General features: G+C 36.3%; 1 protein-coding gene across 12 annotated transcripts in view; it reads left to right on the forward strand.

Annotated features, from left to right (window-relative positions):
- Positions 1-21000, forward strand: part of KDM4C (lysine demethylase 4C) — a 286752-nt gene that overhangs the window by 22947 nt on the left and 242805 nt on the right. For all 12 annotated transcript variants that reach the window (XM_066989006.1, XM_066989004.1, XM_066989002.1 and 9 more), the window contains 3 exons: positions 5263-5438; positions 7926-8040; positions 18980-19173. In XM_066989006.1, the coding sequence (XP_066845107.1) occupies positions 5263-5438; positions 7926-8040; positions 18980-19173 (485 nt within the window). The remainder of the gene's footprint in view (positions 1-5262; positions 5439-7925; positions 8041-18979; positions 19174-21000) is intronic.

Here is a 21000-nt window from a genome sequence, read left to right on the forward strand (position 1 = left end):
CTCTCAAATTTTACATGCGTACAATTAAGAGAAACTAGAAATTAACTTAGTCTGAAAAATAAATCTAAGATTTGATATTTCGGAGTTTGATACTACTCTAATAGTTCTTGGAAATTCATGCTGTTTCTCTTGAAATCAGTAAAACTGAACAAACGTTTAGGGCAGAATTTGGCTATGTAATCATGGATTTGTGATATTTTCAGAGTATACTTGGGATTAGTTTAAATTTAATGCTCCTATGCTTGTATGACTGAAAATGTATATGTCCTCTCTTTTCTCCATATAGCCCTGGTACAACTGGTCTTGGGGCGGGGGGTATTCTTGGAATGAAATGGATGTATCTAGATTGCTAGGATTTTCTTCCCATTCCATCTGTCAGAGATCATAACTGTTCAGGAAGCTCTTCTCCAGAGGACAGGTTCTAATGATTCCCAGGAGCACTGAATTTACCTTTCTGTCTGTATTTATATGCATACAGGGTATCTGCTGACCTGGGTTTACAGAACACCTGGACTAACATATATAATAAGAGAATAATAAAACCTTTTAAAATCATATTTCAGTTTTACTGTGACTGAGGGAAGGGCATTTGTAACCATGAAGTGTAGGTCTGTTTTCACCTTTCTCTACTTGCTCTAGAAATAGTGGTTAAAGCATCTTTAGCTGTTTCCACCCTGCTAGTTAGTTGATGCATATTATATAGTTGTCTTAGCACTTTATATATTCTGATGTTTCACTGTATTTTTAAAAACTATATATAAAATCTCAACAAACCAAGGAACTAAGTATTTTTAAAAACAAATCTTATGAAGTCAGTAATTCATACTGCAAAAGTTGAAGGGTCACTTCCTAAGTTCTGGAAACTGGACTTTAAAAGAACAGGGATAAAATAATTTCTTCCCTTTCAATGGTAATGTAAAATAAACTCAGGAACTAATTGATATCAAGTATAGAACTATGGGATTTATAATCTCAAGTGTGAATGCAAAGAGAATAGATTACAAGAAGAGCTTTCTGCAGTAACAGCCATTTAACCTCTGAACAGGGATCATAAGCAGAACAGGCATACAGTTTACCTAACACTTCAGGTTATATATGAAGATGGGGGAAAAGATGACCTCTTACCTGTGTGCAGAAGAATATGTGTATATAAATGAGGATAAAATGAATGTAAGGCTTGTACGTACTATGAGGGGAAAAATAAAATGTAATATGCTTTGGTTGGGGTGGCATGAAGTAAGTGTGTCTGGAGAAGGTATGTCAAAGCTTATAGCCTTGGAAAGTGGGGAAAAAAAAAAAGAAAACCACAAAACCCGTGTATGTGGGGCTGAGGAGACTAGCAGAGAATCAAATGACAGTTTCTGAATGACCGCACTACTGAAGGATAAACCAGCAAAATTATGTGTTTAGTAAAGCTAAATCAGGTACGCAAAAAGAAAATAGAGGTCTGCGGGTTGTATATGAATAGGGTGGCTGGGCTATAAAGCGTTTTTGCTATTGTGTGCATGGGGAGAAGACAAGATTGCAACTGAGTAAAGTCAGGTTAGAATTTTGTGCTAGAAAGGTTGTAATGCTACTAGGACATCATAAGCCACAAACGTAAAAGGAAAAACATAAAGGCTGTAAGATTTCAGTAAAATCAAAAGAATTATGAAGGACAGCAAGCTGAGTGGTGCAGCTGATTTGGAGGAAAGGGATACCCATCCAGTGGGACCTGGACAGGCTTGAGAGGTGGGTCTGTGCAAACCTCATGAGGTTCAACAAGGCCAAGTGCAAGGTGCTGCACCTAGGTTGGTGCAATTCCAAGCACAGGTACAGGCTGGGTGATTGAGAGCAGTTGCATGGAGAAGGACTTGGGGGTACTGATGGATGAAAAGCTCAACATGAGCCAGCGATGTGCACTTGCAGCCCAGAAAACCGATTGTAAACTGGGCCACATCAAAAGAAGCATGGGCAGCAGGGCAAGGGAGGTGATTCTCCCTGTCTACTCTGCTCTCATTAGACCCCACCTGGAGCCCTGCCTTCAGCTCTGGGGCCTGCAGCACAAGAATGATGTGGACATGCTGGGGCTTGTCCAGAGGAGGGCCACAAAGATGATCAGAGACCTATGAATTCTGGCTGAGTGAGCTGGGATTGTTCAGCCTGGAGAAGAACAACTCTGAGGAGATCTTACGGAGGCTTTTCAGTACTTAAAGGGGGAAAGCTGGGCAGGGACTTCTTATCAGGGGTGTGCTGATAGGGCAAGGGATAATGACTTTAAACTAAAATAGAGTAGATTTACATAAGAAGTTTGGAAGAAATTCTTTGCTCATAGGGTGGGTGGTGAGGCCCTGGCACAGGCTGCCCAGAGAAGCTGTGGATGCCCCATCCCTGGAGGTGTTAAAGGACAGGTTGGATGGGGCTTTGAGCAACCTGGTCTGGTGGGAGGTGTCCCTGCCCATGGCAGGGGGTTTGGAACTGGGTGATCTTTAGGGTCCCTTCCAACCCAAACCGTTCTGTGATTCTGTAAAGTTCCTAGTACTATGCACGAAATAAACAATTGAGGCACTGGAGAAATAATATTAAAGCCATTCCCAGAGTAGATGTATACTGTGGCATCCCTAGAGCAAATCAGCTAAAAATTTTAATTAGGTTTTTGAAAGTCTGGAATGAGTTCTAGGCATAGATAATATATTTTAGTCTTTCTTGTACAGAGGATCTTGAACTTAAAAAGGAAAATCAGGAATGAAAGCAATAGAATGAAAAACAAGGCACACTGATAGGTTAGTTGCTCTTTCTGGAGAAAGTGTTTTGGAGACTGAAACTGCATTCATGTAGAGTGAAACAGTTAAATGAATTTGCAATCAAATTGGCAAGTAGAAACATGATTTTGGAACACAGCATTGAAAATATGTGTTGGCTAGCAGAAGCAAAAAAACTTTTAAAGAAAATTTTGGATGAAACTAGCCATTTGGATATAGTAGCCAGTGCCATTCATAATCAAATGTAGGACAGATTACCAATATGTGAAAGAGGATTTACCAGAAATTTTATGCATTAGTAGCACTCTGAAATAACCTAATTTCTACAAATGTGCAGCTTTCATGGAGCAAACTGAGTGGTACTTTGTAACTATAACATCCCTTATATAAAACAGAATACTTAACGCATTGAGTAACACAGGGTAGTGTTAATATGCCTAGGATGTTTGCTGTATGTATGTAGATAAATTGAGAAAGCCTTGCCTTAGTTTTTCCTTTTTATATTTGAGTATTGAACTAATTGGTTGATGATTTTGATCTAGGTTGCCTCCATGTCATAAACCTAACTTGCCTGACTTCAGAGAGGTTATTATTTTTAAAAGGAGTGTGAAGAGGCTTTGTTAGGATGGATCAGTGGTAAAAATACAGAGAGTTATTATTTTCAACCCTGATACTGACTGTGACTGTGTGTCACTTTGGACATGATGCTTTAATATCTCTACATCTGGCCCTGACCTTTGTTAGAAAATGTAAATTCTTTGTGTTGGAGACTCTATTTTCATTTAAAATGATGTTTAGCATATCAGTGCTCACACAATTCACTTTTATAATGACTACTCTAACTACAACAGTAATAAACGTATTCCAGCTGAAAGTGGATATTTTGAACCAGTATTCACAAAAATGTTCTTATTGCTTAAAACACACTGACCTTGAATTAAATAAGGTAATGCAAATTTTGCTTTTCAGTATTCATCTAGTTGAGCCAAACGTACAAGTTCATGCTTAATAATCATGAAAATGGAAATCTCTGTGCACATATTTGATTTATATGCATATATTCTGAATGCATGAATACTTTGCTTCCAAACCAACGTTTTGTGTTTTGCTGATGGAAGTATAACTTAAGATTTGCGTGAAAGAAATAAGTAGGAATCACAAGATGATACACTTTTTCTCTAAAAGCCAAAAACACTGAAACAAGCTCTTGAATCCCTGTACAGGTCACATTGTAGTTGAGAAGGAAAAGAAGGATTTCCATCCATGTAAAAACTAGATAAAGAAAAAGTTTGTTTAAAGTAAAAATGTTAGGTATGGAAGTATATTACTACCTGATAACTTTTCTTTAGCTTGGTATATGTACTTAAGTATGTACTTGCTACCAGTGCATATTGGTGTTGACCAGATTTCTTTGGGGGATGGACTGTTGAGTACATGTGCATTATATTCTGCACACTTGTGTTTGTTTTCAAAAGGTAGCAAATGATCTCAGGTTCTAGGTGATTTTTTTTAATTATTTTTAAAAGTATTTTTTTTAGGATTCTTACTTTCTGTGTGTGATGTCATTACATCTCTAATGATGAGTGGTGCAAAGTATACATCCTTCAGTATTTTTGGCAAGTAAAAGTAAAAAAAAGGTCACAAACAAAAAAAGTCAACAACAACAACAAAAGCCCCTCTGATATGTTTTAAAACTTGGGATTTCAAATTTAGAGAATTTTGTTTTTCGATTACACTTAAACAGCACGTTCAAAATTACACAGCCTGTTAAAGAGCACTTCTGTGACTACAGGCTTCTTCGAAATTTCTAATGGCTCTAATTGTAACACTAATAGCTACTGAGGAGTTTTTGTAGACTTTGGACAGCTCTGATATCTAAAATAAGTGTTAACTTTACAATTGGTTAATTTGCACATAGCTTTAATATTTAATTATGAGCTTTAAATTATGTTAATATAAAACCAGTACATCTTAATGAGTCCAAACTCCTACTGTAATAGAGTTGTACCCTGCAGTTTTATGTGAGTTATACAGACAACAGTTATCTGAAATAGCTGGAATTTTTTAAAATTTTCATTAAAAAAAAATGAAATTATTCATACTGTATACACCAAACAACTTTTGGACAAAGGACTGTCAAGTGTGTATGAATCTATTTTTTTATACTGAGGATAACTATTTTGTATCAGCGCATGTGATGCTTGTGCATTATAAGGCTTTCTGACTGTTAAAGATTCTGTCGAGTTATGTATGCGTTTGTTTGCACAGTTACACATGATTGAATTGCTGTGGATTAGTGAGTTGGTGCTTGTGAACTGAGGAAAGGAAGGTGATGCTATGGCTCTTTTGACTTTTTGTATCATCTAGGAGCGTTTACATGGTCACTTAGTTATGTGAAACAGCTGGTAAGCAGTAAGTTCATCATGTAGGCATATTTGACCATTTCTTTGGATTTTCCAGAATATTTTGAATTGGTATGGCAACTGTTGACGTTCACATTTTTTTTATTTTGAATTTTTAGGTTATCCCACCAAAAGAGTGGAAGCCAAGAAAACATTATGATGATATTGAAGATTTGGTAATTCCTGCTCCAATTCAGCAGATGGTCACTGGCCAGTCAGGGCTCTTCACGCAGTATAACATTCAGAAAAAGCCAATGACAGTGAAGGAGTTCAAGCAGCTGGCCAACAGTGACAAGTATGTATATGGGGGCCCTTGCTTAAAGTGAAAAATGTTTATTTGTTCCTATAATGTGATTTCTTTGAACAGTGATATGCTGCTAGTGGTTTTTATTTATTTACTCACTTGATATTTTCCTGTCCTTTAAGTTGTGGAAGAATACCACAATATGAAGTTTACTTATTTTTGCTGTTGAAAGTGGCTGGTACTATGGTAGCAAGAAAGCTTCTGAAAAACCTGAGACGTGATATTTTCTTTTTGCTCTCTACCTGTTTTTGTCTGTTCCAACAAACACATATATTGGAAATAATGAAGATGATACAGACCTATATCTCAGTTTTATTTTGAATACCTTTATTAATGTGTAATATTTACTTATGTGGCCTAGATACTGGAATGACCTAACATTTAATTCTGAAAAAAACCACACCCCAAGGTATTTTGAAACTCACTTAAAATTTTTTTTACTAATGTAAGAGAACGCAGCTGTGCATAGTGTACCTCCATGTTCTGCTTATGGCAAAATGGCTATTAAGGAAGGAAAAAAGGGTATTATGAAGGGCTAAGCAGTATACTAAAAAGCTTTAAAGTGTTGGACATTCCAAGAGGGAATGTAAAAGAATAAATTATACCTCTTTACTTCCCATAACCTGATGGGAAGTGGTTTCTTCATGGTGACTCAGAGTCTTAGAGAGAAAAGGTATTTGAATATAATGAATTAGAGAAAACAATGTAACACTGGACTGGTTTGAAAGAAAGTTTCTCTTATAAGTTAATTTAAGAAGCTAAAAGATATGGAGAGAAATCAAGATCAGGAAAAATGGGTAGATGCTCTTAAAGAGGCTTCTCAGCAAATGTTCCATAATATTGATGCCTTTGTAAAAGTGCAAAACTGATCTCCTTTTTGAATTAAAAAAAAAAAAGGGTCAGTATGTTTCTTCCGTATATTACTTGTGAAAAACTGATGCTATCACATTTGGAGTTTTCTTTTACTGATAAGTAGGAATGGAAATGTGTTTTGTAGTTCTACAAATTATTTGTTCATTAACTGTTAGAGGGAAGAATGAAGTACAAAACCTCTGTAGTACGTGAAGAAAATTATTCCTATGTTATATATTCATATATATATATATGCATTTGATTAACCTATGATAAAATGAGAAACACTAATTTCTTGAAATAGGTTTGAGAATGCATATAATACCTGTGAAGGCTTATTATGTATCATGATGTTAGTTATGTTTATTTTATTTCTTATCATGGAATATATTTTGGAAGCATATCTGATTTCAATTTTCATACTTGTTTTACTGAAAGCAGTTCATGACTTCATAATTAAAATTAAGAATATTTGGGAGGACCTGTATTACTAGCTGTGTGTTTCTTTCTGAATATTTGTAACTGCTCTTGAGAAAATGTCATATAACCTCTTATCTCTTAGTACAGGCTATTTTTCTTAAATTGTTAAGCAGCTGAGAGACTCTATTCTCCTATAAAAAGACTTCTGATCCTTAATGAAGAAAGCTTCTCTGTTATGGACAGCTGCTTTTCCTGAGAATTGTGATGCTATCCCTTTCTTTTAGAAAAGAGGGAAGAGCCATGGACATCTGAATGAAAATCAGAGTTTCTTTTAAAACAATAGTGTGTGCCCAATCTAATGCATTGCATCTTTTATTTGTTTAGGCATTCTCAATTCACCATTTAACCAAGGTGCTTCTCCACTATGTTTTCTGGGAAATATGGGCATACCTGCATTCCGTAATTGAGATGCTTGTTATGCTTAGTTTATATATCCATTTCACTCAGAGCCAGTCAGAAATATAGGCTGATTTCTGGAGCTATATCATGAGAAATAATTGCAACAGCAACTCTGTTGCTGAGAATACTTTAAGATGTGTTTTGTTAACTAGTTTTGTTTGCTTTCTTAAGTATCTTGCTCTCATTGCATGAGAGAAGTTTTTGTACCACTGTTCTAAACGTTCCTTCTATTAAAAGCTTTTCCCAGGGGAGGAGGAAGAGAGCAAAGTACTGTTTTTGTCTGGCACAGCTGCTGCTTGGAGGAATTAGTACACTAGAATTATTTCACGGGGACTTGTGCAGGCCCTGTCTCTGACTTTGGAGAGCTAGTATTGAGGCAAAAAAATAACAAATACTTCTCAGTTGTCAGAGAAGTGGCTCTTCCATATGTGTTTTTTTCAGAAGAGGAACAAAAACAAGGGTCTCAGCCTGAGGGCAACCAGGACGTGTTCTGTTTAGCTGCTGGAGATTTAAGAAAATATGGTATGGGTAGGTGTATAACTTCAATGACTGCAGCTGTCACGTGAGGAAGTTACATTCTGTGGTAAACTATGAAACTAGGAATTCAACTAGTAATTGCTCTCTTTAAGGGGATTTGAAATAGTGATCTCTTAGAATTCAGTTTGCAGGATCAAAAAAGCATAGTCCATCGTGAAGGTGGTTGTTGAAAGACTATGCTGAACATTTGCCTTACCTCTTCCTCTGCAGATACTGCACACCAAGATACATAGATTATGAAGACCTGGAACGTAAATACTGGAAGAACTTGACTTTTGTGGCACCAATTTATGGAGCAGATATCAATGGAAGCATTTATGATAAAGTATGCATAGCTTTTTATGAAGTTTCTCTTCTAGCCCCCTCTTAACGGGTAGTATACTTAAAGGATACATTCTTGTTTTGTGGCTGAGAATCTGTCTTGTTGGAATCTTTATGTTACTTAAAGACTCCAAGCAAGGTTGAAATTAACTGTACATCTGCAAAGACACTTCTATCCTTAGACAGTAGGGTTTTGATATTCTTCCTGGTCATAAGACTGCCCTTTCGCCATTTGGAACTCTCCAGGGCTTTGAGATGCCTTCCTGTTAATACATCTATTAACATTTCAGTATGCATTCCATACAGTGTACCTGTGTGGAAATTTAGTGATATTTTAAGTAACTTTAAAATTAAAAGATGAAATATTTATTTCATTGAGGAAAAATGATAGCTGTACTTTCTACATGTTTGGAATGTCTATGGTTTCTGTGAAATGAGCTTATGATTACTGTATACCTCTGAATTAAGATAGACAAAAAGGGAGCTTCCTAAGGAAATGAGTTTTATGGGATACTTGTGAAGATCTCCATGGATAAAAAGGGACGTAACACGCATCTTATTAGAATTACAGAAGATCTGTTGGTATCAAACTGGCTATATAAGCAGCAATAGGAACTAGATAAATAGAATTATTTAAGTAATGAGATGAATAGAAATGTTAGTGTTTCAAACAAGGTTTGAAGATTTACAAAATACAGGACTAAGTTTTATCCAGGGGAGCCTGTCTTCTGTAGAGTTCTTCAGTTCTTTCATGTCCTATGTATCTCCCTTCTCCAATCATTTTAAAAAAAGGTAGAATTTCCCTGTGGCATATGGTCTGAGGCCCCACTAATATTTCATATTTCTTCACAGAAGACAAATTACTGAAAGACGCTTTTGTCCAAAGATAAATGCAGTCAGCCAAGATAGTTTAAGGCAATTCATTTTTTTCTTTTTTAAAGACATATATAAATAAATGTCGAGTGATCTTTTGTTCAGTGACGGCAGCAAGTCAAAATTCTACTGTGTGTCAAAGTAGCTGTATAAAAACGATTAAGAAAATTACTTTAGGATTCTGTTTTGGGGTGTTTCAGTGAAGAGCCACTTCAGATGCAGATGACAGCTGTTTTTTGTGGAGACCAAATTGGGGCACAGGAAAAGAGTGTTTCTTTCAAGAAATACAAGCTTGCCTGTTTTTTTTCCTTTCCTTCCTTCTTCCTTCCCTTCTTTTTGATGTTGATGGATAATGCATTTTGTGATAGCATTTTGCAGTTGTACACTTCTGTTTTGATTGTGTTCTTTGGTATTTAATATGTTAAGGTTACTGTTGAATGAGCAACATGACCAAAGAAAAGAGAAAGCAGTAATATTTGATTTTGAAGTGCTGACTGGTTAAAGAGAGAGTCTGAGATTTTTCTCATGGAACTGCACTTTCATTCGATTAGGGGGGCTGAGGTAGGGAAGTGAAAACCCTGACAGGTGAAGTGAGAAGTGCAGCATTCAGCAATCCTAACTCAAATGTTAGATGCATAGGGAGAAGAGACAAAGAAAGCATGGAAGGTTACAGGAAGTGGGGGATAAAATAGCACTAGGTAGAATTAAAGAAAAGAAAACCAAAGCAGAACATCGTTTTGGTTTTGAGTAAATAGGTATTATTTAAAAATAAACATAAAGGAGAAATGTTAGTGAAACATCAAGGAAAGAGTGAACAGGCAGAACAATTAATGTGAAAGCTATGTCAGGGTGTGCAGCCCAGTGAGGGTCTGGAGGAAAAGAAGGAATAATCCCTGGTACCAGTCTGTTGATGAGAGAATTGCAGATTCCAGATCAAGACATTTCTCATTTGCGAAAGTTAATTTTCTCCACCAGATGGTGCACTTGGACAACTAATTTTTTTTTGTGTCTTGACGATAGTGCTAAGAAAGAATTTTTTTTTTCTTCCAGTTCAGTTTTGAATTAGAAATTGTTTTCACATGTTCAATCATTTTCTTTCAGGATTGTCATTATTTGGGGAGAAGGGATGAATATAGTTAGCTAACATTTGGGGCAATGTACAGCAGAAAGTGGATGGCAGGGTTAATTTGGCATAAGAGCTTATTTGTGCTAAACAAAAAGAAATGCTTACTATTTATACAATGTGATTTATAGAAAACAGCATGCTGTAGAAGTTGCATTTAATACAGAATGACAAATATATAGCAGAACTCTGGATAGAAAATACCAGGAAGTTAGTGAAAGTGGGATATATAATCGGGCCAGCGAAACTAGTGAGAAATGCTGCTGTGCTGCCAAATCTTATTCTTCGGTTTAAAAGTTTACCCCTAACATATTTTTTTTCACATGGTGATATTCAATTTTATATTGACAGATCTGTAACTGAAGCACGAAGCCTTTTTTCCATTTAGATAATTTAAGAAATAATATTCTGATTTGTGGAATCCAGCATCTTACTAGCATTATGCCAGAGAGTTTATAGATTTTGTTTTGTTTGATTTTCTTAGATCAGAGGATGACAGATTCTGAACAGTTTGGAAGGGGTGAAATTATAAAACCTGTTATAAGGAAGGAAAATATAACAGGAATAAAGTTATAAATACATGTTTTGAAAATTGACAACTCTCATCAATGATTCAAAATTCACACTTGAGATACATAGATTTTTCTAGTCTCTCGCTTCTTTATAATATATTGATGGTTATCTCTCAGTTTTGAACACATTAATTTTTTATGAATAAAGAAACAACCTGAAAGAATGAGTGTTCTGTACACTCTGTAGAAAATAAATTTAAGATAGTTGATTGTTTACTTGAAATATTATTCTATGCTATAGACATTTTGATTGCTTTTACATTCAATTATAGTGTTTTGTAGGAGAAAGACAATGTGAGTAACTCAAGAAAAATAATTGCACTAACGAGTAAGTTATAAAGACATTATTTCTGTTAAGCTTATAAACATTATTAGATGTTCAAAGTTCTGTCTTTCTGTTGCTATAAGGTCATCTGTACTTGAGTGAAAATTAACATTTCTGACAGGGTTTATAAAGGCAATAATAAAGCACCAGTCTTACTAGCTTCAGTTGTTAAACTGATTCATGAATTGATTATGAACTCCTAGCAGTTATGGCTGGTTTGGAAGTTTAATTGAGAAGTGATATTTTTTATTACGTTATTTCAAGTGAGCTCTCCTGCTTGTAAGTTAGCCTGAATGTAATACCAAGTTGAGCCTGCCTAGACTGTGAATGACTAAGCTGTGAAGCAGCTGCAAAAAGTTACTGTCCCTGTCATGGAGAAGAAAGAGGAGAGTTGTTTTGTTTTTGATATCGTAAGTTTATTAACTCATCTGGCAATTTTAACTGTGAATAAATCTGGAGAGTGATTCACGTATTCTTTCTGTACAGTCTCCGTCTTCAAGACATTTACTTCCATGCCACACCCAGTTTAAATCATACCACTAATCGCTGAGGCTGTGGATTTAGTTCTTTCCTTGTTGTATGAGATATTAGGAGCTGAAATTAACTTTTTGTTTCCTTTGGGTCTTTTCTCTAGAAAGTATTTTATTAGGAATTTTGCATGGACAGGTCGGGGAAGTTATATGAAACCCCTACAAAGACTGATCTAGCAGCTAAGGAAAAAAATCCTGATTTCAAGAGAAGTTCCCAAGAAGATTGACTGATCTGATGTTTTTAACAGATCATAAAACACATCTGAGTACTGTGCTGTGAAAGAAATCTGCTGTACAGTAGAGAAGGCCAAGGTTTGGAAAAAGCATGTATAAACATTGGCATGCCTCTTTCTTACCATTCTTTCAGCTCTTGTATTCAAGATAGAACATCTTTCCTTTTCCTTCCCTTAGTTTTATTCTTCCTGATGAGATATTACTTTCACGCCTGCCTTCTCCCATACCTAAGCTGTGGGGAGCACATCTGTTTAGTAATACAGAGTGACTGGTTCAGCTGATTTTGCAGGTTAAAAGTTGATTTTTTTTTTTGTTAAATTGAGTTGTAGGTGCATCTCTAACATAACTAACTTTAGCATCAGAGGTACTCCAGTTTCCTGCTGTATCCTTCAAAGAGCAACTAACTTGATTTTAAAGCAGAACCTTAACATTAGCTGTCAAATCTGGATTTGACCAAGAGATAAGTTAGGGATTGCATCGGAGTTGTAACTTAACCGAAGGCTGCAGGGGAGCAGCAGGGTTTGGTTTAAGCAATCAAGGATGTTCTTGGAAAGCATGGATGACAACTTCCTGACCAAAATGGTAGAGCAGCCAATGAGAAGAGGTTGTTTGCTGCAACTTACACTCACAAGGAGGGGCTTGTTGCAAATGTGGAAGTCTAAGGCAGCCTTGGCTGCTGTGAACATGAGATGGTGGAGTTAAATATCTTAGGAGGAGGTGTTAAGACAGAAGGCAGGACCACAACCCTGGCTTTCATGAGAACAGACTTTGGCCTGTTCAGGGATCTGCTTGGAAGACTCCCATGGGATAAGGCCCTGGAGGGAAGAGGGCCCATGAAAGCTGGCTCATGTTCTCCCCACTCCAAGCTCAAGAGTAGTCTGTCTCAGTAAGCAGGAAGTCAGGCAAAAAAAAAAAAAGCAAGATGATCTGCATGGATGAACAAGGAGCTTCTGGCAAAACACAAAGATAAACACGAGGTATATAGAAGGTGGATGGACAGGACAGCTAACCTGGGAGGAACACAGAGACACTGTCCACATATGCAGATATGCAGCTGGGAAAGTCAAAGCCTACCTGGAACTGAATCTGGTGAGAGGTGTGAAAGGCAGCAAGAATGACTTATGAAGTATGTGTGGCAAAAGGAAAATGGGAAATACAGGCCTGCTGCTGAATGGCATGAAGACTCTGGTGATGAAGGACATGGAAAAGGCTGACTGCCTTTTTTGCATCAATCTTTACTACTAGGACCTACTTTCAGGGATCTGAAGTACCGGAGATCAGGGAAAAATTCTGGAATGAGGAAGAGTTACTCTTGGTGGAAAAGAGGTTAGAAAAAAAACAAACTGGGCATAATAAGAGTCCATGAACGCTGATGGGAGGCACCCATGAATAGTAAGAGAACTGCCTGATGTTGTTGTGATGCCACCTGATTACTTTTGAATGCTAATGGTGGCTGGGAGAGGTGCCTGAGAACTGGATGAAAGCAGTTATCAGCCATCTTCAGGAAGAGCAGGAATGGGGACATAGAGAACTACAGGTCACTCAGCTTCACCTTGATTTGTGGGAAGGTGGTAGAACTACTATTAATTCTGGAAACCGTTTCCAGGCACAGGAAGATCAAGAAGGTGATTATGAGTAGTCAGCATGGATTCACCAAGGGGAAGTCATGCGTGACCGACCTGATAACTTTCTGTGATGAAGTGAGTGGCTTGGTAGATGAAGGGAAAGGATTGTATATCATCTAACCGTGACTTCAGTAGGTCTTTCAACACTATGTGCCATAAGATCCTGCCAGAAGCTGAAGAAATGTGGAGTGGATGAGGAGAGTAAGGTAGATTGAAAACTGGCTGATTGGCCAGGCCTAGAGAGTGATGATCAGTGGGCTGAAGTCTACTTGGAGGCCAGTAACTACTGGTGAATGGCAGAGGTTAATACTGGGTTTAATTAATGATCCAGACTATGGGGCAGACTGAACTCTCATCAGGTTTGCTGATGACACAAAACTGGGATGAGTGGCTGACACCAGAGTTTCACAGTGCCATCCAGATGGGCCTTGGCAGGCTGGAGAAGTGGGCTGGCAGGAACCTTATTCAGTTCAACATGGGCAAATGTAAAATCCTGCATGTGGGAAGGAACAACCCCAGGCACATGGAGTACATCCTGGGGGCTGATCAGCTTAGAAGGCCCTGAGGGGTTCTGGTGGACCAAGTTGAGCGTGAGGCATCAATATGCCCTTACCACAAAGAGGGTGAACGGTGTCCTGGGCATACCATTAGGAGGAGTGATGCAAGCAGGTTTCTTGACGGAGGTGATCCTTCTTCTCTATTCCTTGCTGGTGAAACAACACACATGGAGTACCATGTCCAGTTCTGGGCTTCTCAAGACGAGAGAACTGGACACTGTAAAGGGTCCAGTGAAGGACCACAGGTGAAGGCACTGGAGCAAATGAAGAAAGGCTGAGAGAGCTGGGACTGTTCATTTTGGAGAAGCGACTGCTTGGTGGGATCTCATTAGTGTGTTTAAATACCTGAAGGAAGGGTGCAAAGAAGAAAGGGCTAGGCTCTTTTCAGTGATGCACAGTGCAGTACAAGAGGCAGTGAGCACAAACTAAAATGCAGGAGGTTCCCTGTGAACATCAGGAAACAATTCTTTATTGTGAGGGTGACTGAGGTTGCCCAAAGAGGTTGTGGAGTTTCCATCCTTGCCAAGGTAGTCCTACAGATTCTCTCGTGAACTGTCTGCTTTAGGTATGTGACTTGTATGGTATTCTTTATAGTAGTGTTTACTGGAAGTTAATGGGTAGCATAATGAGGAGACATGAACTCCTACAGTAACAGTGACTGAACAATAAAAATACAAGAAAGATAATTATATAAGAATTAAGTAAAATAACATACGAATTGGAATGAACTTCTGGTAATGAGTGATGATGGGCATGGAGACTGGATGAGTGCTCTCTGGTCACAATTTATTTTAGTTTGAAAAAAAGGGTCACTGAGTAGAAGTTTCTACAAGATATGACAGAGAATGAGAATAAGCATGGCAGAGCATGAAACATACCTAATTCAGTGTGACTCAAAGCCACGATCCTGATTTTGGCTAATTGCCTCGGTTGCATTGTGGCCAGATAAGCAGAACTCTTATCTCACAGTAGAATCCTGTATGTGCACACTGCATTGACTTTAAGAGAAGTCCCAATGCGATTTAATGTGTTTAAAAAGTAGAAAGTTTTGTATTTTAACACGTGATTGCAAAATGTCCTTTCTGTATATGATCTCTTCATAGTTTAGGTTAATACGAACATTCCTTCACTTACACATTTTGTTTTAGTGTCTATTTCAAAAGAGATTCTACTTGCTTCTGGTTTTGTTTCCACCTTTCAAAAGGGTGCTGCAAAGCAAGAGTCATGTGTGAAAAGATACTGAGAAGATACAAATCAGATAAAGTGAGGAAGATTGTATACTTGTGTGTTTATGGTGCAGAAATTCCGATTGTAGTATTTTCCTGTCTGTATCTCATGCACTTCAGAGAAGCAGTAAAAGCATGGTAGGTTTTTTAGCACATTTATTTGTGAGTGTTGGGTGCACAAAGGGAGGAGTGGGTGACCAAACACAATTCTTATGCATGTTTCTCCTACTCCCTTTCATGCCCTCTTAATTATTATTTTATGTATATATATTTAACTCTTATTTGAGATTTTATTGTCAGTCATAGGGGCTTTTAGTACTAGTTGTACAAGAGATGTATTGTTTGCCAGGTTAATAGTGTAATTAGTCCATGAGATAATCAAAGGAAAAATTAAACAGCGAAAAAGGATTGTGTTTATTAGCATATACATACACAGAAACCATGTTCATAGAAATAGAATTCCTCAGACTGCTGATTTGTTTAAGGAAATTGTGTAGAATGGTATCATGTCAGTATCATAATTACTTTGAAAATGGAAAATGAATAGAATATAAATTTGCTTGGAGGCCTATTTTTATCTGCAAAAAGGTCATCGCTGTTTGTTTAAAAAACAGCTTTCAATACCTCGGTAAAAAGTGAAATTCACTGTATTTTTTGTCTTTGAGAAAAGGATGGGTCATCTCCTTACAAACTGTTTGGATATTTGTGAGAACTGCTTGTGAGGTGTCCCCTTTTATCTCCATATTCCATTACAAGCTGTTTCAGATACTGTTAAAAGACTCATAAAAAAGCTCTTGACAGTAATTTACAAACTTTTTAGATGATGCAAACTTATTGTAAAGTTTGGATTAGCGGTCCCTCATATAAGCTGTTACCTGTTACTTGCTATATTTCTCTAAAGAATTGCAACCTAAGTATAATGTGCTCCAGCAAAGATGTTTCAAGTTTGTTTCTTTGTTGCAATAAATAGAGAAAAAATTGCTCATTTTTAGCTTTTTTTTTCTGATGTTGGATTCTGTGGTACAATTATCAAAGATGGCGAATGTTCTTTAAAACTTTGCCATGTGGGTGTTAGAAATGTTCTCTACATTTTCCTTGAAATTGTTGTAAAATGATATCCAGAAGTAGGCTAGTAGCAGAATAAATATTTGAAACATTGAATAGATTTTTTTTGTATTTTTAAGAGAATCCTAGGTATGCTTTTAGATTAAGGGTTATGTGTAGTGATGATCTAGTAATGGTTATTAGGACTATGCTGCTAAGGTAGACTTTAATTTTGAGAAGTATTGTTATGTGTTGACTTGTTAAACTACTCTTTTACAGGTCGTATAATGTTTTTAGTTGGCATTGAAATCGTAAAATCTACAAACAGTTACATATCTATTGCAAAAGTTTGAGTTAATATTTAACTTAAAAATTCACATAAACATTTTACTTAGTGCTTTGGAGTATCAGAAAGAGGTATACCTGTGAGGTAAAGTAACATCTTTAATAATAGTTTGTAGTATTTTGCAATAATCTATACATAAAGATAAAACTTTTTTTTTCCAAGGTCCAGGGATGTAGAAAGATTTAAAATGAATCATTCTGATTTTAGGGTATAAGCCAGTTTGAGTGAACTTCCCTCGTACACTGAAGCTTCTATAGCTTGTCCAGAGTGGTTTCTAGGAAATGGAAATAGATCATGTGTCTTGGTTATAGAGATTGTGGGTTGTATATGTTTTTGAAGCAACCTTCTTATCCATGGGAGGATTTGATTTTGTTTCATGGACAAACCACTAGCAGTTTGGTGATTGGTTGTTACTAATCACAGGAATGGCAAAAAAGAGGCGTTGGGGGAAAAGAAAAAAAGATAATTCATTCTTAGTCTATTCTTTTAACTATCATTTAGTTCTTAGTAAGAGAAGAGTAAGATTTCAGGATGTTATGGCTGCTAAAAGCTTACATGGATTAAAAAAGGTGATTGGACAAATGAATGGGGAAGTGGTAAAAAGCCTACTGGGTACTGTTAAGCAGAAGAATAGCAACTCTGGTGAAACTTTCAGTCTGCATATTGCTGGAGGCTTGAAGGATGTTCTTTGCTTACACTGTTTCTTTTGGCCACTGTCAAAAAGAGGATACTGCCTAGATTAACAGTTGATTTTTTTTTTTTAAATCTGGTATTTATTACTGTGTTCTAACATTGTATATGTCTATGCCTGCACAGTTAAGTCATTGTTCTTATTTTGCCATATTATTTTGTTTCTCCAAATTGACTGTGTAAATGGTGAACAAAGATTAATTTTATTTTAAAAGTCAAATATATAAATTAATTTGAAGAATAATTAGTTAAAATTGTTCCATCAGATTAGCTTTGTATTTCACAGCTCTAATACCTTGCTGATGACTGAGTTTTAGATTTGAAGGGTGCAAATTTTACCAGCATCTACTACTTGGATACGTATTTGTGTTTAATTTTCTTTTCTGATACTGCTTATCATAAATACCTTTATATGTATTTTTTCAAGTGCTTTTATGTCACATGAGTGCATCAAAGCTAAAGCTTTCATTAAAAATGCATACATAAAAAGATTTTCTATCTAGAATGAACTCATTCTGTAAATACAGCTCCTTTGTAAAATTCCCAGACGCCTTAAGGGTAGCTTTTCTCAAGTGAAATAGTTAGTGCAGGCAGTCAAAAATGGTTGCTCAAAGAGATGGTTGAACTTCATACAGAAGTTGCTATCTTTATATGAACTCTTGTTGCTGAACACATAACATGCTTCATTATTTCTTGCTCAAAAAGTGAGAAAGCGAAAACTGAGAATATTGCATGTTGATTCTTTCTTGCTTTAACTTGATTTCTTTACCACCTGCACAACTGTTGAATGTCAACATGTTTCTTCGTTTTAATCAGCTGCATCAGAACTGCAGTCTACCATCAAACTATTCCCCAAATTTGATTAAGATTGTCAAAACTGTGCAGAGTATCAGTGATGAGAGTTGGAGAGCTGGTGGTATTTAAGAGCATGTTTTGGTGTTGTCTTTCTTACCAATAAACAAACTTGCCTGAATTGAGTTCATAATAATTTTCGTTGTATATCATGTTTTCCTGGCTGCTTGAGCCATTGGTCAATGTCTTAATTGGAGGTGCTAGCAATTGCTGTTATAGTGAAGTCTAAACCCTTTCTCTTCAGTTTTGTAGTCTTGATCTTGGTTATACTGACTTTTACATACTGCATTGCCTGAAATTAGAATTGCTCTTTGTGAATCTGAAGTACAACAAAAACTACATTAGTGGCTTTTAATACACAAATTTTATGGGCAAAAAATGGAAGGACAACAGCTGAAATTCCTTGAAATCAGTAGATTTCTTCTGTGGTGCTCTGTTGTGCATTATATCATTATGGTTAGAAATATCTCTGAAGTCATAGCTTTAGTTTTTATGTTGTTCAGAGGACCAGTAAACTTGTCTGGGAAAATGACATTATAAAAATATTTTTAATAATATTTAGTATTATTTTTGTAAGAAGCGAAGATATGCACAGTGAAACTTAGTGACATCTACCTATCAGTTTACCAGAGATCCTTGGTTATGGCTATTATTTCTGTTCTGTGTGGTATTTTGATCCATTTTGTGTGACGTATTTAGTATTAAGCTGATACGTATCTCCCTGTTGTCTGCTTCAAACATCTCAGATTTAATACCTGATCTAAATTCTACTAAAGTCAAGAATTTTTTTTTGTGGAAACTTCATCTGTCTGTTGAAGTGCTTACAAATCTGTGTTGATCTACAGTCTTTCGAAAGACTAGATCAGGCATGTATCTTTTGAGTGAGACTATTATATAAAATTGCATTATTTTATTTATTAATACATTTGTTATTTATCTTTTTCAGGGTATTGAGGAATGGAATATCGCCCACCTTAACACAATATTGGATGTTGTAGGAGAAGAATGTGGAATTTCTATTGAGGGTGTGAATACCCCGTATCTGTATTTTGGCATGTGGAAAACAACATTTGCGTGGCACACTGAAGACATGGATCTCTACAGTATTAATTATCTACATTTTGGGGAGCCAAAGTCATGGCAAGTTTAAATTTTTATGAAGTATCATTTGTCTATTTGTTTAGCTGAGTAAACCAAACAGTTGGGGTGCAGTTGCTTCGCAGCGATGAGCTTTACTCAAAAGCCAGAATAACATTCTCAGTTGAAAAAGCAATGAAATTTGTGAGGTCTGTGACATAAAGAACATCACAGTAATGTATTCTGTTTTAAAGGAAAAGGCTAATAAGTATATAAGGCTTATTTGAGTTCAACAGAAAAAGACTGTAATGATTCAATTTGACAAGCTTAATTAGAGTTGGCAACTCCAAGACTATTTGAGATAACTCTTGTAAGGCCTCTTTGAAATCAGTTCCTTTGGTTCAATTTACGTAGACATGTGACTCGTCCTTTGGGAATGCTTCCAGGTTTTTCTATTAAACATGCATTTAATTGCTTTTATTGCATCAGGGTTGCATTCTCTACTGTTACACGGGTCCAGTAGCAGAGGAGATTCAGCATTGAAGTTAATTCCTATATTGGAAGCTTCTGCTATCCTTTCCACATTATATTAGATTTTAAATTGAACAGCTTTTTACTTTGTCTCTCCATCAATCAGATATTGCACATGTAGATTGTGGTATCTTATTATATAATATATATTAAAGCACATGAGAGAAATGTCTTCCTACAGATGTATTTTAAGGAGAGAAAAAAACTTTGTACAAAGAACATAAAGTCATTAGAAAGATGCACTCTGCTCAGATGGATTCTGTCAGCTTCTAGTCATCCAAAGTAGATGGAAAACTTTGTAGCTGGTATTTCCTTATGACATTGTTACTTTCATATCTATACCAAAAAAAAGACCTACTTATTTAAACTGTAAATTAGAAAATAGTGCCATTCTGATCACAGTATAGAAGGTGGTAAATTGATCAGCTGCTGCTTCTTAGGCCACTTCTTCATCTTTACCTGCTTTTCTTGTACAGTGGTCTCTTGTGCTTAGAGTAGGTAAACAACACCTATTGGAGTAATGCATTTCTGTGTTTTGCCTTGTTTAATTATATATTTTTTTGTTGTTGGAAATTGCTGTTTTGATAGATTTGGGCATACTAAGTCTTCTCAGCCAGAAGAATTAGAGTTGTGCTAAAAATGGATGAAAAGATGGGTAATTCCACAATGTTCTAAGACGAAAAGACAACTTTTACTAAATCAGTGTGATTGCATAAAAAAATTGTTTTAGGTTCTTTAGAACTGTAGAAGTACTATTTACAGAAAACCTTACTGCACATTGTAAAATTCCAAGTAGTTGGGACATTTTGTTACATCTTGAAGTATATAAACTCATTAGGAACTAAGAAAACTTAGCTGTATCCCACTATTTTGAAGAAGGTGGGAATTGAAAATATGGTAACGGCTTTTCTAGTTCATAGATACTTGTTTAATACTTTCGAAGAAATAGTAGTGGATACTAACTTCCTTTTGTGAACCAAATTGGCCCATATTATTACAAAATGTAGCACTAAAAAAAAAGTTGAGTGAAAACTTTAGATTTAATCAGTTGAAGATTTATTTATTGTTGTATGGCTGCTGGGGGTTTACTGGAGGAATGGCGCAGTAGTTTATGCTAATGCTGCATCAGCAAAATGTACCATGTGTTAACATGATGTTTTACTTCAGAAAAGTGGAGGAGGAGTTGTAGGTTAGGATACAGATAGCGAAGATCTTGAACATTCTTTTAAAATTTAAGCTGAGTTGACAAGTGCTTCCTTAGTGAAACCAAATACCCTGGCATATATGGTAGTAGCACGAGGTTTTAACCTTACTGGTTATACATCTAGTTCTTCAAGACAGCCACGTTGGTCTTATGGA

This window comes from Anser cygnoides, chromosome Z (assembly GCF_040182565.1).
Source record: "Anser cygnoides isolate HZ-2024a breed goose chromosome Z, Taihu_goose_T2T_genome, whole genome shotgun sequence".
Classification (NCBI taxonomy): Eukaryota; Metazoa; Chordata; class Aves; order Anseriformes; family Anatidae; genus Anser; species Anser cygnoides.